This window comes from Erinaceus europaeus, chromosome 6, assembly GCF_950295315.1.
Source record: "Erinaceus europaeus chromosome 6, mEriEur2.1, whole genome shotgun sequence".
NCBI lineage: Eukaryota > Metazoa > Chordata > Mammalia > Eulipotyphla > Erinaceidae > Erinaceus > Erinaceus europaeus.
The window spans coordinates 12,704,291-12,721,080 of record NC_080167.1 but is presented as its reverse complement, the minus strand read 5'-3'; the positions used below and the strand labels follow the sequence as shown (position 1 = coordinate 12,721,080).

General features: G+C 40.9%; 1 protein-coding gene across 5 annotated transcripts in view; it reads right to left on the bottom strand.

Moving 5' to 3' along the window:
• The window catches only part of HECTD4 (HECT domain E3 ubiquitin protein ligase 4), a 224,176-nt gene that overhangs the window by 131,394 nt on the left and 75,992 nt on the right, over window positions 1-16,790 (bottom strand). For all 5 annotated transcript variants that reach the window (XM_060193062.1, XM_060193063.1, XM_060193065.1 and 2 more), the window contains exon 7: window positions 14,457-14,627. In XM_060193062.1, the coding sequence (XP_060049045.1) occupies window positions 14,457-14,627 (171 nt within the window). The remainder of the gene's footprint in view (window positions 1-14,456; window positions 14,628-16,790) is intronic.

Sequence of the window (16,790 nt, the reverse complement as noted above, 5' to 3'; positions counted from 1 at the left end):
CTCTACTGCCCCCTTCCTAGTTCCAGGCTTCTGTATCTGGCTGGAATCTCAGATACTGGTCCTACCAGCAAAAGTGGGGAGAGCTAGACAGTAGCAATGATCATGGAGACAAAATAGAATGGAAATACACAGTGGGAAGGCATATAGGGAAGGGAGGAAGCAAACAAAAGGAAATAAAAAGCAAAGAAGGAATCCAAAGGGAAGGGTTTGTAATAAAAATAAATAAATAAAACAAAGAAAGCAAGTGAATTCAGGAACAGAGCTAGGAAAGATCCCCAAGGTGGCTTTGCAAATGATAAAGAAAAGGAGTTCTTAAAATCCAAAAATGCTATTTTTATTTCCTCACTTGTGCTTTTCAATACTTCTCAGCTTGTTCTCTCTCTCCAGGGTTATTGCTGGGGCTCAGTGCTGGCACTAGGAATTCACTGCTCCTCGAGGCCATTTCTTCCTTCCTTCCTTCCTTCCTTCCTTCCTTCCTTCCTTCCTTCCTTTTTTTTTTTTTATTGGATAAGACAGAGAGAAATTAAGAGAGGAGAGGGAGATAGACAGGGAGAGAGAAAGACACCTGCAGACCTGCTTCACTGCTTATGAAGTGACACACACCCCCCCACAAAAGGGGAACCAGGGACTGGAACTGGGATCCTTGCGTGGGTCTGTGTACTTTATGTGCTTAACCCAGTGCGCCACCTGGGCACCCAGCCCCTCAGCTTGTTCTCTAAATTCAGAATGCTCCAGTGTTGAACATTCTAGATGATCTGAGTAACCTAAAAGAAAAACCATCAATTTTATTCCTTGACTTACTTGTATATCATGCCATGGCTATTGACATTCTTGGAATACCCTTTCCTTAGGTTTGGTGATAATACACAATTCCTTTTCATTATTTCCACAGTCCCTTTTCACATGAGTATGTACCTACCTACATGTAAGACACTATACTTGTAAGTAAAGCCAACGGAGTCCTTTCCCTCTTTCGCCCACCTCTGCTCTGTGGGCTCCACATCTTCATCTACCTAAGCAAGAACTTGCATAGGATCAGGCCTTGCTTCTATATCCAAAAAATCTCCCTGGGCTGGTGAAATAGTTCAGTTGGGGTAATGCACTGCTTTGCCACCTGTGTGACCAAAGTTCGAGGCTGGACCCCACTGCATTGAAGGCATCTTTGTTGCTTTAGTGTGTGTCTGTCTTATTTCTCTCCCTTCCACCCCCATTTATCTCTAAAACAAACAAAACCTCTCCTAGAACATTCTGCCCCTAGAGCTTCCCCATCTTTCAGGTCTAGGATAGAATGTTACCAACTCCTCCAACTCTTCCCCTGCAAGCCAGAGCAGTTTTGTTATCTGCACAACACTTGCTACTTTCTGAAATGATCTTACTCATTAGTTCATTTACTGTCTGCTCTTATATGGCCTACTCTTCTCCCAACCCAACTGCATGCCAGCTTCCTGAGAGCAAGCACTTGCCTGTCCTGTTCACTGTAACACTGAGGGGCTAGCCAATAAACACTTGGCTTGCTGAATCCACAAAACAATGCCCTTGCGCAAATCCAATTCATTTCTCTGCAGAGACTCCTGCATTTCCATGCACAGAACCATCCTTATCCTTGCTACTGACATATAAAGTTCTATTTTTCTAACTGCCTCCCACTCCTAAATATTTCCTCTTAAATAGCCTACTGTGAGCTAAAAATGTAAAGCATCCACATATCACTACATCATTACACCTGTCCTGTTAAATTAATCTCTTCTTTACATAATTCTACTTTCGGCAGGGGTAAATAGCATAATGGGTAGGAAAAGGGATTCTCATGCCCCCACACCAACATAAATCAAAGCTGAGCAGTGCTCTGGTTAAAATGGAAAAAAAAAGGGGGGGGAGCTGGGCAGTAGCACAGCGGGTTAAGCGCATGTGGCGCAAAGTACAAGGACCAGCAGGAAGATCCCAGTTCAAGCCCCTGGCTCCCCACCTGCAGGGGAGTCGCTTCACAGGCAGTGAAGCAGGTCTGCAGGTGTCTATCTTTCTCTCTCCCTCTCTGTCTTCCCCTCCTCTCTCCATTTCTCTCTGTCCTATCCAACAACAACAACATCAATAACAACAGCAGCAGCAATTAAAAAAAAGGGGGAAAAAACTTACAATTTTACTTACATCACACAATTCTGTCACCCTTTAAAAGCCACAAAGGTAAAAACTCAATTATTTTCATCATAGCATTCAAAGTATTTCCCAGTCTGACACTATAAGAAAATCAGGGCAGAGGACAGATAACATATGATATGCAAAGAGACTCTCATACTGGGGCTCAAAAGTCCCAAGGTTGGTACCTGCACTATGAATCCACTGCTCCTGACAGGCACCTTCAGTACTTGATTGGCCACTCATGAAGCCTCCCCCTTACAGACGAGGAGCAGGGGCATGAACCTGGCTCGTTGCACATGGTAATGTGTGCACTTAACCTGGTAATCCACCACCCAGCTCCCTTTTTCTTCTTCTTTCTAATGTAGCGCTCAGGAACAAAACCAGGGCCTCAGATATATGCAGTTCTACAGCTCAAGGGCCACCCTAAGGCAGTTTTTTCTTTTAGAGATGGAAGGGAGAATGAGAGGAAAGACACCACCATCCATGGTGCTTCTGAGTGTTAGGTTCATATCCAGGGTCAAGCACATGATCAGACAGACAGTGGTGAATGAGCCTTATCCTGGCCCTACTGTTTACTTGCCTGCTACCCAGACAAAGCAAAAAGATAAATACTAGATGAATAAAGGACCTCTTAGTCATTTGGATCATAATTTAAATAAAATACTTAGAGAATAGGAGGAAGGGATGTGATGTGTCTGTTATGATCTGATCATATATTTAGTAAGAGACATCAACAGGACAAATAGCAGTAAAGTTGTCACTAAATATATCTAATAAACAGCAGTTGGAAATAGGAAAAACTTTCAGAACAGACCGAAGGTGAAGATGTAAATTTATTCTAAAGAAGAAGACGAGAGCTACAGAAGATTTGGAAGCAGAGGGAGTCTGGTGGTAGTGCAGCAGGTTAAACGCAGGTGGCGCAAAGCACAAAGACCGGCATAAGGACCCCGGTTCAAGCCCCTGGCTCCCCACCTGCAGGGGAGTTGTTTCACAGGCAGTGAAGCAGGTCTACAGGTGTCTATCTTTCTCTCCCCCTATCGTCCCCTCCTCTCTCCATTTCTCTCTGTCCTATCCAACAACGAATGACATCAACAACAATAATAACCACAACAAGGGCAATAAAAGCAGGAGAAAAAAATGGCCTCCAGGAGCAGTGGATTCATGATGCAGGCACTGAACCCCAACAATAACCCTGGAGGCAAAAAAAAAAAAAAAAAGGATTTGGAAGCAGAGACGTGTCATGAGCTTCAGCAGGTCTGTGGCTCATGTGGTAGACTGTTAATACAGGCAGTTCCCAGTGTATGTGTCCTGGTAGTAAAGATCCATTTAGTCCCTCCCACATATCCAACATTGAGTCCATTATTAAATATCTTCAATATTCTCAAAAATAATTTTTTATATTTTTGTCTGATTATTGATCAAAGAGCTACACAATACATATATATTTAGCTTATCTCTCAAGTCTATCCTATAGCTTTCTTTAAAAAAAGAAAATAGCTCCTTTATGTGGTCCATGAGGTGGCGCAGTAGATAAAGCGTTTCAAGCATGCGGTCCTGAGTTTGATCCCTGGCAGCACATGTACCAGAGTGATGCCTAGTCCTCTCTCCATCTGCTTCTCTCTCCCTCTCCCTCTCCATCTTCCTCTCCCTCTCCCCACCTCCTATCCCTGGAAGATGACCTCACCAGTGTGTCCTGAAACCTCACCTCTCCCTAGCTCTGGCCCACTGGGGAAAGACAGAAACAGGCTGGGGGTTATGGATCCATCAGCCAATGCCCACATCCAGCAGAGAAGTAATTACAGAAGCCAGAATTTCTACCTTCTGCACCCCAAAAACAACATTGACCCATACATCCAGCAGGGGAGAAGTGATAGAAGAAGGCTCTGAACTCCAGCTCCATCAGTACCTGGAGAGAGAGAGAAGGAAGGGGAGGGACATACAGAGGTAGTAAAGGTATCATGAGTGAGTGGCTTGGAGGGGAAGAGAGGATTGGATCTGGAAGAAAAAGGGGGCGATCATGTATAAATGTAGACAGTTGTAGAGATGATAGTTGGCCATGTCTACAACCTTAGGGGAACTGCAGTGGCTTGTAGTGGGGAGACTGAAGATTCAGAACTCTGGTGGTGGGAATGGTGTGGAATTATACCCCGTTGACATGTAACTTTGTGAATTAATATTAAATCACTAATAAAATTTCAAAAAAGAAAAGAAATAATAAAAATAAATAAAGCAATTTTAAAAATAGCCCATTTGTAATGGCTTTTGTTTATGAGAAAGACATCAAGAGAGATACAGAGTGAGAGAAAGAGAGAAGACTGCTCAGTTCAGGCGTATGTGGAGCCAGGTGTCAAGCCATGCACAAAGCCTGTGTCCTGCTGCTGCACTATCTCCCTGAGATTTTAGTCTCTTAGGAATTTTCAAATCTTACTTTACTCTTGTCTCAACCCAAAAAGTTTCAGTGAACATTTACAATTAAATCCTGCTCAGAAAACTCATGTCAGTTCCCCGAGCAGATGACCTCACCAATGTATCCCAGTACCTCACCTCTGCAAAGCCCTATCCCACTATGGAAAGACAGAAATAGGCTAGGAATATGGATCGAGCTGCCAACGTCTGTGCCTGGTGGAAAAGCAATTACAGAAGCCAGACCTCCCATCTTCTGTACTCCATAAAGAATTTAATCCATACTCTCAGAGGAGGAGAAATGTTAGGGAAGGACAACAGAAGTCTCTGAGCTCCAATTACATCAGGACAGGGAGAGAGAAGAGGAAAAAAGGGAGAACATCTGGAACTAGCAATGGGTGTAGGTGTGACTTAGAAAGGAAAAAGATATGGCACTATGGAGGGAAAATGGGCAAAAATAAACAAATATAAATAGATAGTTGTAGAAATAATAGTGAACCCATATCTGCAACCTTGGGAGAACTGCTGTAGATTCCAATGAAGGGAATCGTGATATAAACTCTGGTGGTGGGAATGGTGTGGAATTATACCCGTTATATCTTATAATTTTGTAAATCAATACTAAGTCACTAATAAAATAAAATTAAAAAAAACAAACTCATGTCACTCTAAATAAAATGTCAAGATCTTAGCCAGGGAAATGTACCATGGTAGCATGCTGAACTTGCATGAGAGAGTTCCCAGGTTCAAGCCCCAGCACCATTAACAGCCAGAGCTGAGTGCTGTTCTGGTAAAAAGACAAGCTGTCGGGAGTCGGGTGGTAGTGCAGCGGGTTAAGTGCACCTGGCGCAAAGCACAAGGACCGGCGGGATCCCGTTTTGAGCCCCTGGCTCCCCACCTGCAGGGGAGTTGCTTCACAAGCGTTGAGGCAGGTCTGCAGGTGTCTTTCTCTCCTCCTCTCTGTCTTCCCCTCCTCTCTCCATTTCTCTCTGTCCTACCCAGCAACAATGGCATCAATAACAACAACAATAAAACAATGGCAACAAAAGGGAATAAATAAATAAATATTTAAAAAAAAGACAAACTATCTTCTTCACCAGGGTTGTCTCTCATCACTCACCCTTCTCTCATTATTTTACCTGTTCTTTTGCCACTGGACATGTTATTATTTTCACCATCCATAAAGCTCTTCTGCCGATCTGCACATTCTTTACACAGAATGCTGAGAATGGCCTTTTTTTTTTTTTTTTTTTTTCCTACCAAAGCACTGCTCAGCTCTAGTCTATGGTGGATTGAACCTGGGACTTTGGAGCATCAGGTATGAGAGTCTGTTTGCATAACCATTATGTTATCTACCCTCACCCAAGAAAGATCTTTCTGACAGGTGATATTTAAGCAGAGATCTAAGACATGTTAGAGGACATGGAAAAGCTACCCACAAGTGTGGGTTAGCTGCATGATGACATCCCAGGCCACAGGATGGGAGTACATTTAATAATACTGCACATCAAAGAAGCCAGCTACAGCTAGACTATGGTAAACTGCAGGAGAGTGGCAGGTACAGAATAGGGGTGAAGACAGAACCCAAAATTTTTTTTCATGCTCTTATTTTTTACTATAATTTTTATTTATAAAAAGGACAAAAACTGACAAAAACTATAGGATAAAAGGGGTCCAACTCCACACAATTCCCACCACCAGAACTCTGTATCCCATTCTCTCCCCTAATAGCTTTCCTATTCTTTGTCCCTCTGGGAGCATGGACCAAGGGTCATTATGGAGTACAGAAAGTGGAAGGTCTGGTTTCTATAATTGCTTCCCCGCTGAACATGGGCATTGGCAGGTAGATCATACTCCCAACCTGTCTCTCTCTTTCCCTAGTGGGGCAGGAAAAAAAGTTTATATAGGTATTCATTTAAAGATTTTTATTTTGGAGGGCTAGATGGTGGCACAGCTGATTGAGCACACATGCTACAATGCAAAAGGACCCAGGTTTAAGCCCCCCTACCCCCACTTGCAGGGGGAAAGTTTCAGGAGTAGTGAAGCAGTACTGTAGTAGTGAAGCAGTACTGTCTGTCAGTCTCTTTCCCTCTCTATATTCCCCTTTCTCTGTTTCTGGCTGTCTCTATCAAATAAATAAAGGAAATAAAAGAACCCAAACCTTTATAGAGGTAGTGAAATTGAAGACATATGATGGACATATAGCAGACAGCACTTACTGACTAGACAAGGAATTTGGAAATAAAAGAAAAGAAGCATCAGGACCAAGAGATATTCCACCCAGTAGAGTGAGGACCTAGGTTAAAGTCCCATGGCACATGGAGGCACCATGCAGAGGGGACGCTCTAGAAGTAGTAGGCTGGTTCTGTGGTGTTTCTTCTTTCTGTCTCTCCCCCTCTAACTGGAAAAAAAATCTGGTGGGATCAGTGAAATCACATGGAAATAAAGTCTTGGCAGGAAAAAAAAAAATAGAGGAGAGGAAAATGCCAAGAATGAGAACAAAAGATCTGGTAGGACACAGACACCATTAACTAAAAATGGAAAAGACCGGGGGTATGGCCTGGGAGGTGGCACAGTGGATAATGTGTTGTATTCTCAACCATGAGAATTCTCATGAGGTTTGATCCCCAGCAGCACATGTTGTACCAGAGTGATGTTTGGTTCTTTCTCTTTCTCCTCCTATTTTTCTCATGAATAAATATATATTTGAAAGAAAGGAAGAAAGAAAGAAAGAAAGGAAAGACTGAGGGAAGGGGGACAGACATTTGGCTGGAAACATAGGTAACTTGAGATGATGATAAAACTTCCAACTGGAAATGTCTCCTATTCTATGCATTTACAAACACCCACATAATATGCATCCAAAGTTCCAGGGACAGGTTTTGGCAAAGAAGTAAATTTAAGTATCAGTATACAGAAGTGTTTAAAGTCATGTATTGAATAAGACAAATGAGTAAGCATGAGCGGGGCAGACAGAAGACGTCCTGGCAAGTGCAACTGTAGGAATGAGAGACAGGAAGGAACAACCAATGACAGAAGCCCTATGGTTGTCACAAAAGACAAGTGGAAAGATTCATGAATGGGGGGTGACATATCATATAAGGCTACCAAAAAGTCCAATAACAACAGGGCAACAAAAGGGAATGAATGAATGAATATATATATGTTTTAAGTCCAATAAAAAGACAACTGAGGAGGGAGTCTGGCGGTAGCACAGCGGGTTAAGCGCACGTGGCACAAAGCGCAAGGACCTGTTAGGATCCTGGTTTGAGCCCCCAGCTCCCCACCTGCAGGGGAGTTGCTTCACAGGCGGTGAAGCTGGTCTGCAGGCATCTCTCTGTCTCTCTTCCTCTCTATCTCTATCTCCCCCTTTCTCTCAATTTCTCTCTGTCTCTATCCAATAACAAATTTTTTTTAAAAAGACAACTGAGTTTGATCTCAAATTAAGTGATGTGGGAGTAACTGGTGAGCTTGGTAAAAGCTATTTCAGTGGTGCGCAGAGGATGCAGGGTTCACTGTAGCAAGGTTCATGAGAGAATCGAAGGAAAGGAAATAAGACAGTAAGATTACAATCAGCCCTGGTATCCACAGGCAATCAGACCAAGATACCTTCCCCCACACCAGAACTGTGGATACTCAAGTTCTTTATATAAATGTTATAGCAAGGGCTGGGCGGTGGTGCACCCAGTTGAGCACACACTTTACCATGTGCAAGGACCCAAGTTCATGGCCCAAGTCTCCACCTGTGGGGCAAAATTTCACAAGCAATCAAACAGTGCTGTAGGTGTCTCTTTCTTTCTCCCTTTCAATTTCTCTCTGTCCTATAAAATAAAAATGATTTAAAAAATAAGTATCGGGAGTCGGGCAGTAGCACACGTGGCACAAAGTAAAAGGACCAGCGCAAGGACTGCATAAGGATCCCGGCTCCCCACCTGCAGGGGAGTCCCTTCACAGGGTGAATAAATAAATATATAAATAAATACAGAAAGAGTTCTCATCATCCCCAAGCAGTCCCCTCCCATTCTCCCACAGCCCAGCACTTAGCTAATCTGCTTTCTGTCTAACCTTCCACTTTTCCCGCTTCACATAGCGCAAAGCTAGCGTAAGGATCCTGGTTCGAGCCCCCAGCTCCCCACCTGCAGGGGAGTCGATTCACAGGTGGTGAAGCAGGTCTGCAGGTGTCTATCTTTCTCTCCCCCTCTCTGTCTTCCCCTCCTCTCTCCATTTCTCTCTGTCCTATCCAACAACAACATCAATAACTACAACAATAATAAATACAACAATAAAACAACAAGGGCAACAAAAGAGAATAAATAACATTTTAAGTTAAAAAAAATTTATAGCTATCACATCCTTATCTGCACATTAAATCATTTCTAAATTATTCAGAATACCAAATAGTAAATATATGCTATGTAAAAAAAAAAACATTAAGTTATACTGTTTAAAGAATAATGCCAAAGAAAAAAGTTGAGCCTACCTACATAATGTGGATTTTCTTTTTTTTTATCTTATTCATTTATTAATGAGAAAAACAGGAGGAGAGAGAAATAACCAGCCACCACTCTGGTACATGTACTGCTAGGAATCAAACTCAGAACCTCCTGCTTGAGAGTCCAATGCTTTATCTACTATGCCATCTCCTAGACTACCATAATGTGGATTTTCGATTTGCAGTGTGAATCTGTAGATATGGAATTCATAGATATGGAGGCAGATTGTATATTCTTTCCAGAATTTTTGCTGTAAGGGTAAGTTAAACATTAGACAGTGGAGGAAGCTATAAGCCAAGGGAGTTGTTTTTATTTGTTCAACATGAAAAATTCATATTTGCGTATGGTGAATGATTCACTGAGAGAGAAAGGCTGTTAAAATAGAGAACAATTAGAGAAAAAGATCCACCACTGCTCCCAATTTTTATTACATAGAAGGTAGCAAATACACTAGCTTTCTGAACCAAGTTTTCTGTACTAAACAATAGAATTTGGACATTATTCCATTTCTTTTTTTTAATTATATTTATTTATATATTTACTTATTGGATAGAGACAGTCAGAAATCCAGAGGAAAGGGGAAAATAATGAGAGAAAGTGACAGAAAGTCACCTGCAGCCCTGCTTCACCACTCGCAAAGCTTTCCCCCTGCAGGTGGGGACCGGGGGCTCAAACCTGGGGCCTTGTGCATTGTAACATGTGCGCTCAACCAGGTGTGCCAACACCCAGCCCCCAACATTATTCTATTTCATTCTATGTAGATATGCCTCACACTTTTTATTAGCTATACAATGTTCCACTCTGCTAAAGTACCGTATGAAGCAAGCCAAATATATGTTTATCCTCTCAAATCAGCAATTTTGAGGCTGTTAAACTAATGAATGGTAAAGCTTAAAATTTTTTTAGTTAGTAAAAAAATTTCAAACACATGCAAAAATGAAAATTAGTATAATGAAACTCATATATCCATCATTCAGAGTCAACTATTATTCAGCTACTGAAAGATCATTTTAACCTATTCACCTTGTTTTTTGTCCTCAAGCATTTAAAAACTTATCCTAGACATCATGTAATTCCACTTCTGAATACTAACAGATCCTTAAAAATGCAGATATTTCTTATATAACCACAATGTCATTGGTATACTTTAAGAATAGTGCCTCAGGGTTTCACCTAATCCTTACCTCATATTCAAATTCAACTGTCTCCAAAAAGTTTTCTTGTAGTCAGTGATTCAGGACCCAAAATGACTCAAGAAGATGTCCTTATAATTTAAAGCTCTCTTTCTTCCCAAACTTTTCATTTCATGCTGCTGACATAGGCTATTTGAGTTAAATCCTACCTGCAGGCAAGTGTGGACTTTTGATTGCATAACCATGTCTGAAAATACTGTTTCTTACACTTGATTGATACTACAGTTGAATACTGACTTCTGGGTTAGAAATCACTGTCCTGGGTGGAGGGTAGATAGCATAATGGTTATGTAAACAGACTCTCATGGCTGAGGCTCCAAAGTCCCAAGTTCAATCCCCAGGACCACCATAACCCAGAGCTGAACAGTGCTCTGGTTAAAAACAAGAAATCACTATCCTTCAGAATTCTAAAAGCACTGCTCATTTTTATGTAACGTAAAATAAGCCTGCTGTTTTTTCTGACTCCTTATCATTTGTACATTATCTTATTTTATTTCTGGAAGCTTTAGAATCCTCTTTATTCCTGATAATCTGAACTCTCATAATGATGTGTAAGGCTGTGGTGGTTTCATTCACTGCATCAGATGCCTTTAATCTAGGCACCAGTGGCCTTCAGTTTGACATTTTCCTTGCACTAGATTCATTTTTTAATTTTGATCACAATAAATTATGATTACCAAAACAGCTGCTGTCAGATGTGTACAATTTATCTCCTTATGACAGGTGTCGGTGTGCCATACCCGCCTTCAACTAACTGATATCTTCCTCGAACATAGTCCACTGGTACTGCAATATATGATCATCCCTCCTCTTTATTGTCTCTGCTCTCTTTACAGAGAATGCAATAATAGAACTTTATTCTTTTAAAATTAGGAGATACAAAGCGACAAGACCAGGCATAAAAACACTGCTCCACCTTTGTGAAGCTTTCCCCACTGCCACTTTACTCCCATCTGCCACTCTGGCTGAAACCTTGAGCACTCATGTGGTAAGGTGCACTCTTATCAGATGAGTTGTCTGCTGACTCAGAGGGTACATGAATTAGTCCACTAAATATGTCATCTTTCATACTTATTGTCCCTTATCTACTTGTACTTTTTTTTGTAGATTTCTTTAACCCTTTTATTTTTCCATACATTCTTTAACTTTTTTATATTTTTTATTTTATTTATGTATTTGTAAGACAGAGAGAAGTTCAGAGGGAAAATAGAAAAGAAGAGAAACACAACTACAGGATGGCTACACCACTAGTGAAGCTTTCCCCCATTTCTCAGAGGTGAGGACTGGGAGTGTGAACCTAAGTCCTTGCACAAGTTAACATGAGTGCTCAACCAGGTGTGCCACCACCTGGCCCCTTCCCTTTTTTTTTAAATTCTGACGATTATAGATCCAATTTGCAGGAGCTATTTCTCACTCTTTGATAGCTCTTTTTAGTGACATGCTGTTCCACTTATAAAAGCAATTATCTTCTCACAGTTTACACTAGTAGTATTTATAGTTTTATCCTGTTCTTCCTATTAACTGTTTCTTTTTTTTCTTTTGCCACCAGATTATGGTTACAGTGTGGTGCCTGTATAATTCTTAGTGGCCTTTTCTTTTTTTTCCAGTGAGCATAGTTTTTTTTTTTTTTAATAATTTATTTCTTTATTGGGGAATTAATGTTTTACATTCAACAGTAAATACAATAGTTTGTACATGCATAACATTCCCCAGATTCCCATTTAACAATACAACCCCACTATGTCATTCATCATCTTTCATGGACCTGTATTCTCCCCACCCACCCACCTACCCCAGAGTCTTTTACTTTGGTGTCATATGCCAATTCCATTTCAGGTTCTACTTGTGTTTTCTTTTCTGATCTTGTTTTTCAACTTCTGCCTGAGAGTGAGATCATCCCATATTCATCCTTCTGTTTCTGACTTATTTCACTCAACATGAATTTTTCAAGGTCCATCCAAGATCGGATGAAAACGGTGAAGTCACCATTTTTAACAGCTGAGTAGTATTCCATTGTGTATATAGACCACAACTTGCTCAGCCACTTATCTGTTGTTGGACACCTGGGTTGCTTCCAGGTTTTGGCTATTACAAATTGTGCTGCCAAGAACATATGTGTACACAGATCTTTTTGGATGGATGTGTTGGGTTCCTTAGGATCTATCCCCAGGAGGGGAATTGCAGGATCATCGGGTAGGTCCATTTCTAGCCTTCTGAGAGTTCTCCAGACCGTTCTCCACAGAGATTGGACCAATTGACATTCCTAACCCTGTGAAGCGACCCCCCCTGCAGGTGGGGAGTGGGAGGATCCCGAACTGGGATCCTTACGCTGGTCCTCACACTTTGCACCATGTGTGCTTAACTTGCTGCGCTACTGCCGGCCCCTGGTTTCCGTTGTTGTTGTTTGTTTTTCCCTCTCTCTCTCTGCCAATCTTCATGAATAAATAAATAAAGTCTTAAATTAAAAAAAAGCATGGAAAGAACAAATATAGTATAGTAAATGCTAACTCTTGTGCCTGAAGCTCCAAAGTCCCAGGTTTAATCCCCTGTACGATCATAAATCAAAACTGAGCAGTGCTCTGATAAAAAATTTTAAAAATAATATCAATAATAAAGAATTAAAACAAATGCAATCTATTAGGAAGAAGAGAGAATGGAGATGTCAAACAATACTTTCATCATAGGAAAAAAAAAAAAACCCAAACATACAATACATGGTGTTCATGCATCAAGAAATGGAAATATAAACCTTTTATTTGGAGGTTATCAAAGTAACTATCAGAAGAACTAAAAATAAACCCTTTTGAGTCACAGCCTATGAAAATCATGCTGGGATAGGACAAGGACTCTCACTTTTCATCATGAGCCTGAGTATGCTACTGAAGTTTTAATCTGCGTGCATGTACTTCTTTGATATGATTTTTTTCTTTTAATTTAACAGAAGGGTATCAGGGAAAGGGAAACTTTTCTAGGGTTTCCCAATTACTCTCAAGAAAAAGATCTAAATCCGTTGGGAGTCAGGCTGTAGCGCAGCGGGTTAAGCGCAGGTGGCGCAAAGCACAAGGATCGGCCTAAGGATCCCGGTTCAAACCCCGGCTCCCCACCTGCAGGGAAGTCGCTTCACAGGCGGTGAAGCAGGTCTGCAGGTGTCTATCTTTCTCTCCTCCTCTCTGTCTTCCCCTCCTCTCTCCATTTCTCTCTGTCCTATCCAACAACGACAACAACAATAATAACTACAACAATAAAACAAGGGCAACAAAAGGGAATAAATAAATAAAATAAATATTTTTTTAAAAATTTAAAAAAAAAGATCTAAATCCGTTTAGCAGCTGCTAAATCTGTTTAAAAATAATTTTTCTGCTAGTATGTACACACATTCATCTAGCACATCAATTCAAAGATTCTCAATGGCTGGGACCTTTCATAAGAAAAGAGAGTGAAAAAAAATAAAAGACAGTGATTAGCGGATATTGAGAAACTAGAAAAGAAAAAAAATGCACTGATAAAGTTTAGTAGACTCCTAAGGCAGCTGGGTAGTAAGATGGGTGATTAATATCCCACAAGTTTTAACCCATTTAAAATTTATTAGGGGTCCAAGTGGTGGCACATTTGGTTAAGTGCACACTTTACAGAGAGCTAGGATATGGTTCAAACCCTTGCTCCCCATATGCAAAGGGAATGGCTTCATGAGCAGAGTAAAAGTATTGTTAAGTATCCCAACCCTAGCGCTGGTCCTTAATACTTCATACCATGTGTACCACTCACTGCCTGGCCCCAATAATTTTTTTTTAATCTTCCCCACAACCCAACCTACACAAGTGCTGAAATACAAGCTCCACTGGAGCAAGGATCTATCTTGTCCATAACTATATTCCTACCACAGAGACACAACACTGCTTTGCTCTCAGTAAACATTCAGTAAAGATCTAGCTAGTTTCAGTTGTCATCACTCAAAGACTTCCAATATCTTCCTCCATCCCTAATTTTGCTACTGCAGTTGAGTTCTACATTTCTAGGAAGACCCGAGAGCATTTCTACTTCAAGCCCCCAGTGTCTACTATCAACTATCATTATTTCCACTCTTCTATCAGAAAATATTTCAGAAAACTTAGTCTCATTTACATCTTATCAATATAAAAAGTTACCTAGACAAAAAATGTGTAAGGCAATATGTAAAGAAAGAATATAGACATATATCTGTTAAAAACACAAATGACAAAGTAAAACTTACCACAAGTTCAAAAATGTCCATGAAGACAGAATGTCCCTTTGGTGTTTTCTCATTCAGACTGGCAGGAGACCAGATCCAGTAGAAGTAAGTACCATCTGAGGAAAGGTGAACGGTGCTCATAGTGCTGCCGACAGGGAGGTGATTGACTGGCATTGGCACCACCTGGGACACCTGGACGTGAAAGGCAGGAAAACTTAATTACTGTGAAATATAAAATCTGACTAAGTCTATCAGTTCACCACTAAAGGTATTATAAGCCCAAGATTCAGCAGATTTCTTGGTTAAAATAAAACTAGTATTTATGTCTAAGAATAACTTGTGAATTTCACAACAATAATAAAATGTGAAAGTTTATACAGTGGGTGGAGGCTTCTGAAGGTGCTGGCATATCTGGTAGAATGCAAACGTTACCATGAGCAAGGCTCCCAGTTAAAAGAGGAAGCTTCAAAAGCAGTGAAACCGTGTTTTGTTTTTGTTGTTTGTTTGTTTGTTTAAGTATATACAGTGGATCTTGCAGAAGACAAAAAAAATTCTTTTTAGAAAAATTTATGTCATGAGAGAAAAAAGGCCAGAGCACCATCTAAAGCATATGTGGTGTCAGGGATCAAACCTGGGATCACATACATGCAAGTCTTTCTTTTTTTAATTTTTTAAATATTTATTTATTCCCTTTTGTTGTCCTTGTTGTTTTATTGTTGTAGTTATTATTGATGACGTTGTTGGATAGGACAGAGAGAAATGGAGAGAGGAAGGGAAGACAGAGAGGGGGAGGGAAAGATAGACGCCTGCAGACCTGCTTCACTGCTTATGAAGCGACTCCCCTGCAGGTGAGGAGCGGGGGGCTTGAACCTGCACTTTATGCCACGTGCACTTAACCCGCTGCGCTACCAGCCAACTTGCCCACATGCAAGTCTTGTACTCTCTCTGATCTGTCATGCCCCTGACCATGATTAATTCAAATTACATTTAAATAAGGAAAAAAGTATTCACTAAACACAGTGAGTCTGATATGCATGTGTTCCATCAATCACTTACTAAAAATAAAGCTCTAGGAAAACAGTGCTTGCTGAAAATTTTGTACTAAATGGATTTATGAATATTAATTAAATACACAAGAACAACAGGGGGTAGTGAGATAGTTCACTTGGGAAGGGGCTTGGTCTACCATGAGCACCACGAAAGTTTGAGCCTGGCATCCCACTGCACTGGAGAAAGCTTTGTTGCTGTGGTATCTCCTCTCTCGATCTCTCTCTCTCTCCCTGGAAAAAGTCAGCTTGGAGCAATGAAACTCCAAGGGTGATACCTACAAATATATATATATCAGTAAATAAATCTAAAAGAAAGAAAGAAATGGTCTCATCTGCATCAGTTATAATAAATAAAGACAACTGGGCATCTACTTGTTAATGTACTTATCCAATCACTGTTGAACATCTACTATGTGCTTTGGAGACACGATAGTGAGAGACTCAATCCCTGTTTTCAAGGAAAGATCTCACTCATGGGCAGAAGTTGAGAAACAGAAAGGGGAAGCATAAAGGCATAAAGTAGATCTTGGACTGGCTTTCTAGGGGAGTGGGGGGCAGTTTCAGGTCCTGGTACATATGATAAAGGGGGACCTAGGGTGGGAGTGATAGTGAGAGTGTTTTGCAGATGCCTATCATGGTGAGATGAGAAATTTTACCCATGTGTCAACAACTGTACTTACTGAAAACTATTACTTATTCCCCAATATAACAATAAAGATGTGACCTGTTGGCAAGATAGTTAACATGGGAAGATACTGATTTGTCATGTGCATGACCCAGGTTCTGGTCCCCAGTACATTACAAAGTAGTGCCACTGTACTGGGGGCGGGGGGATGCTATAGTGTCTCCCCCCCAATCTTTCTCTTTTTATCTGAAAAAGATCAGCCTGTAGTAATGAAGCCCCAGCAATAAAGAGGAGAGGAGAGGGAGGAGAAGGAAGAAAAGGAAGAGGAAGAGGAGGAGGAATAAGGAAATAGAAAGAGGAAGAAGGATAGGCAGAAGAGATGTAATATCCCTCTTAAGTCCTGGATGTGATCATTCCCTAGACACTGATGGGAACTCTAACCATTTGGTTCAACTTTGTTTGAAAGCAGAAAGTTGCAAAGAGCTCATACTCCAGAGTTGAAAACCATGGGTTCAAGTTCTCACACTGACATTACTGGCTGTGTGGCCTTGGAAAAGTGACTTAACCTCAGAGTTACATGCCTTCACTGAATAATAAACACTAACTTAATGCCTACAATATGCCTAGTCTTAGATGCTTCATCTTACAGATGCTGTCATAGTTATACCTCACAGGCAGAAA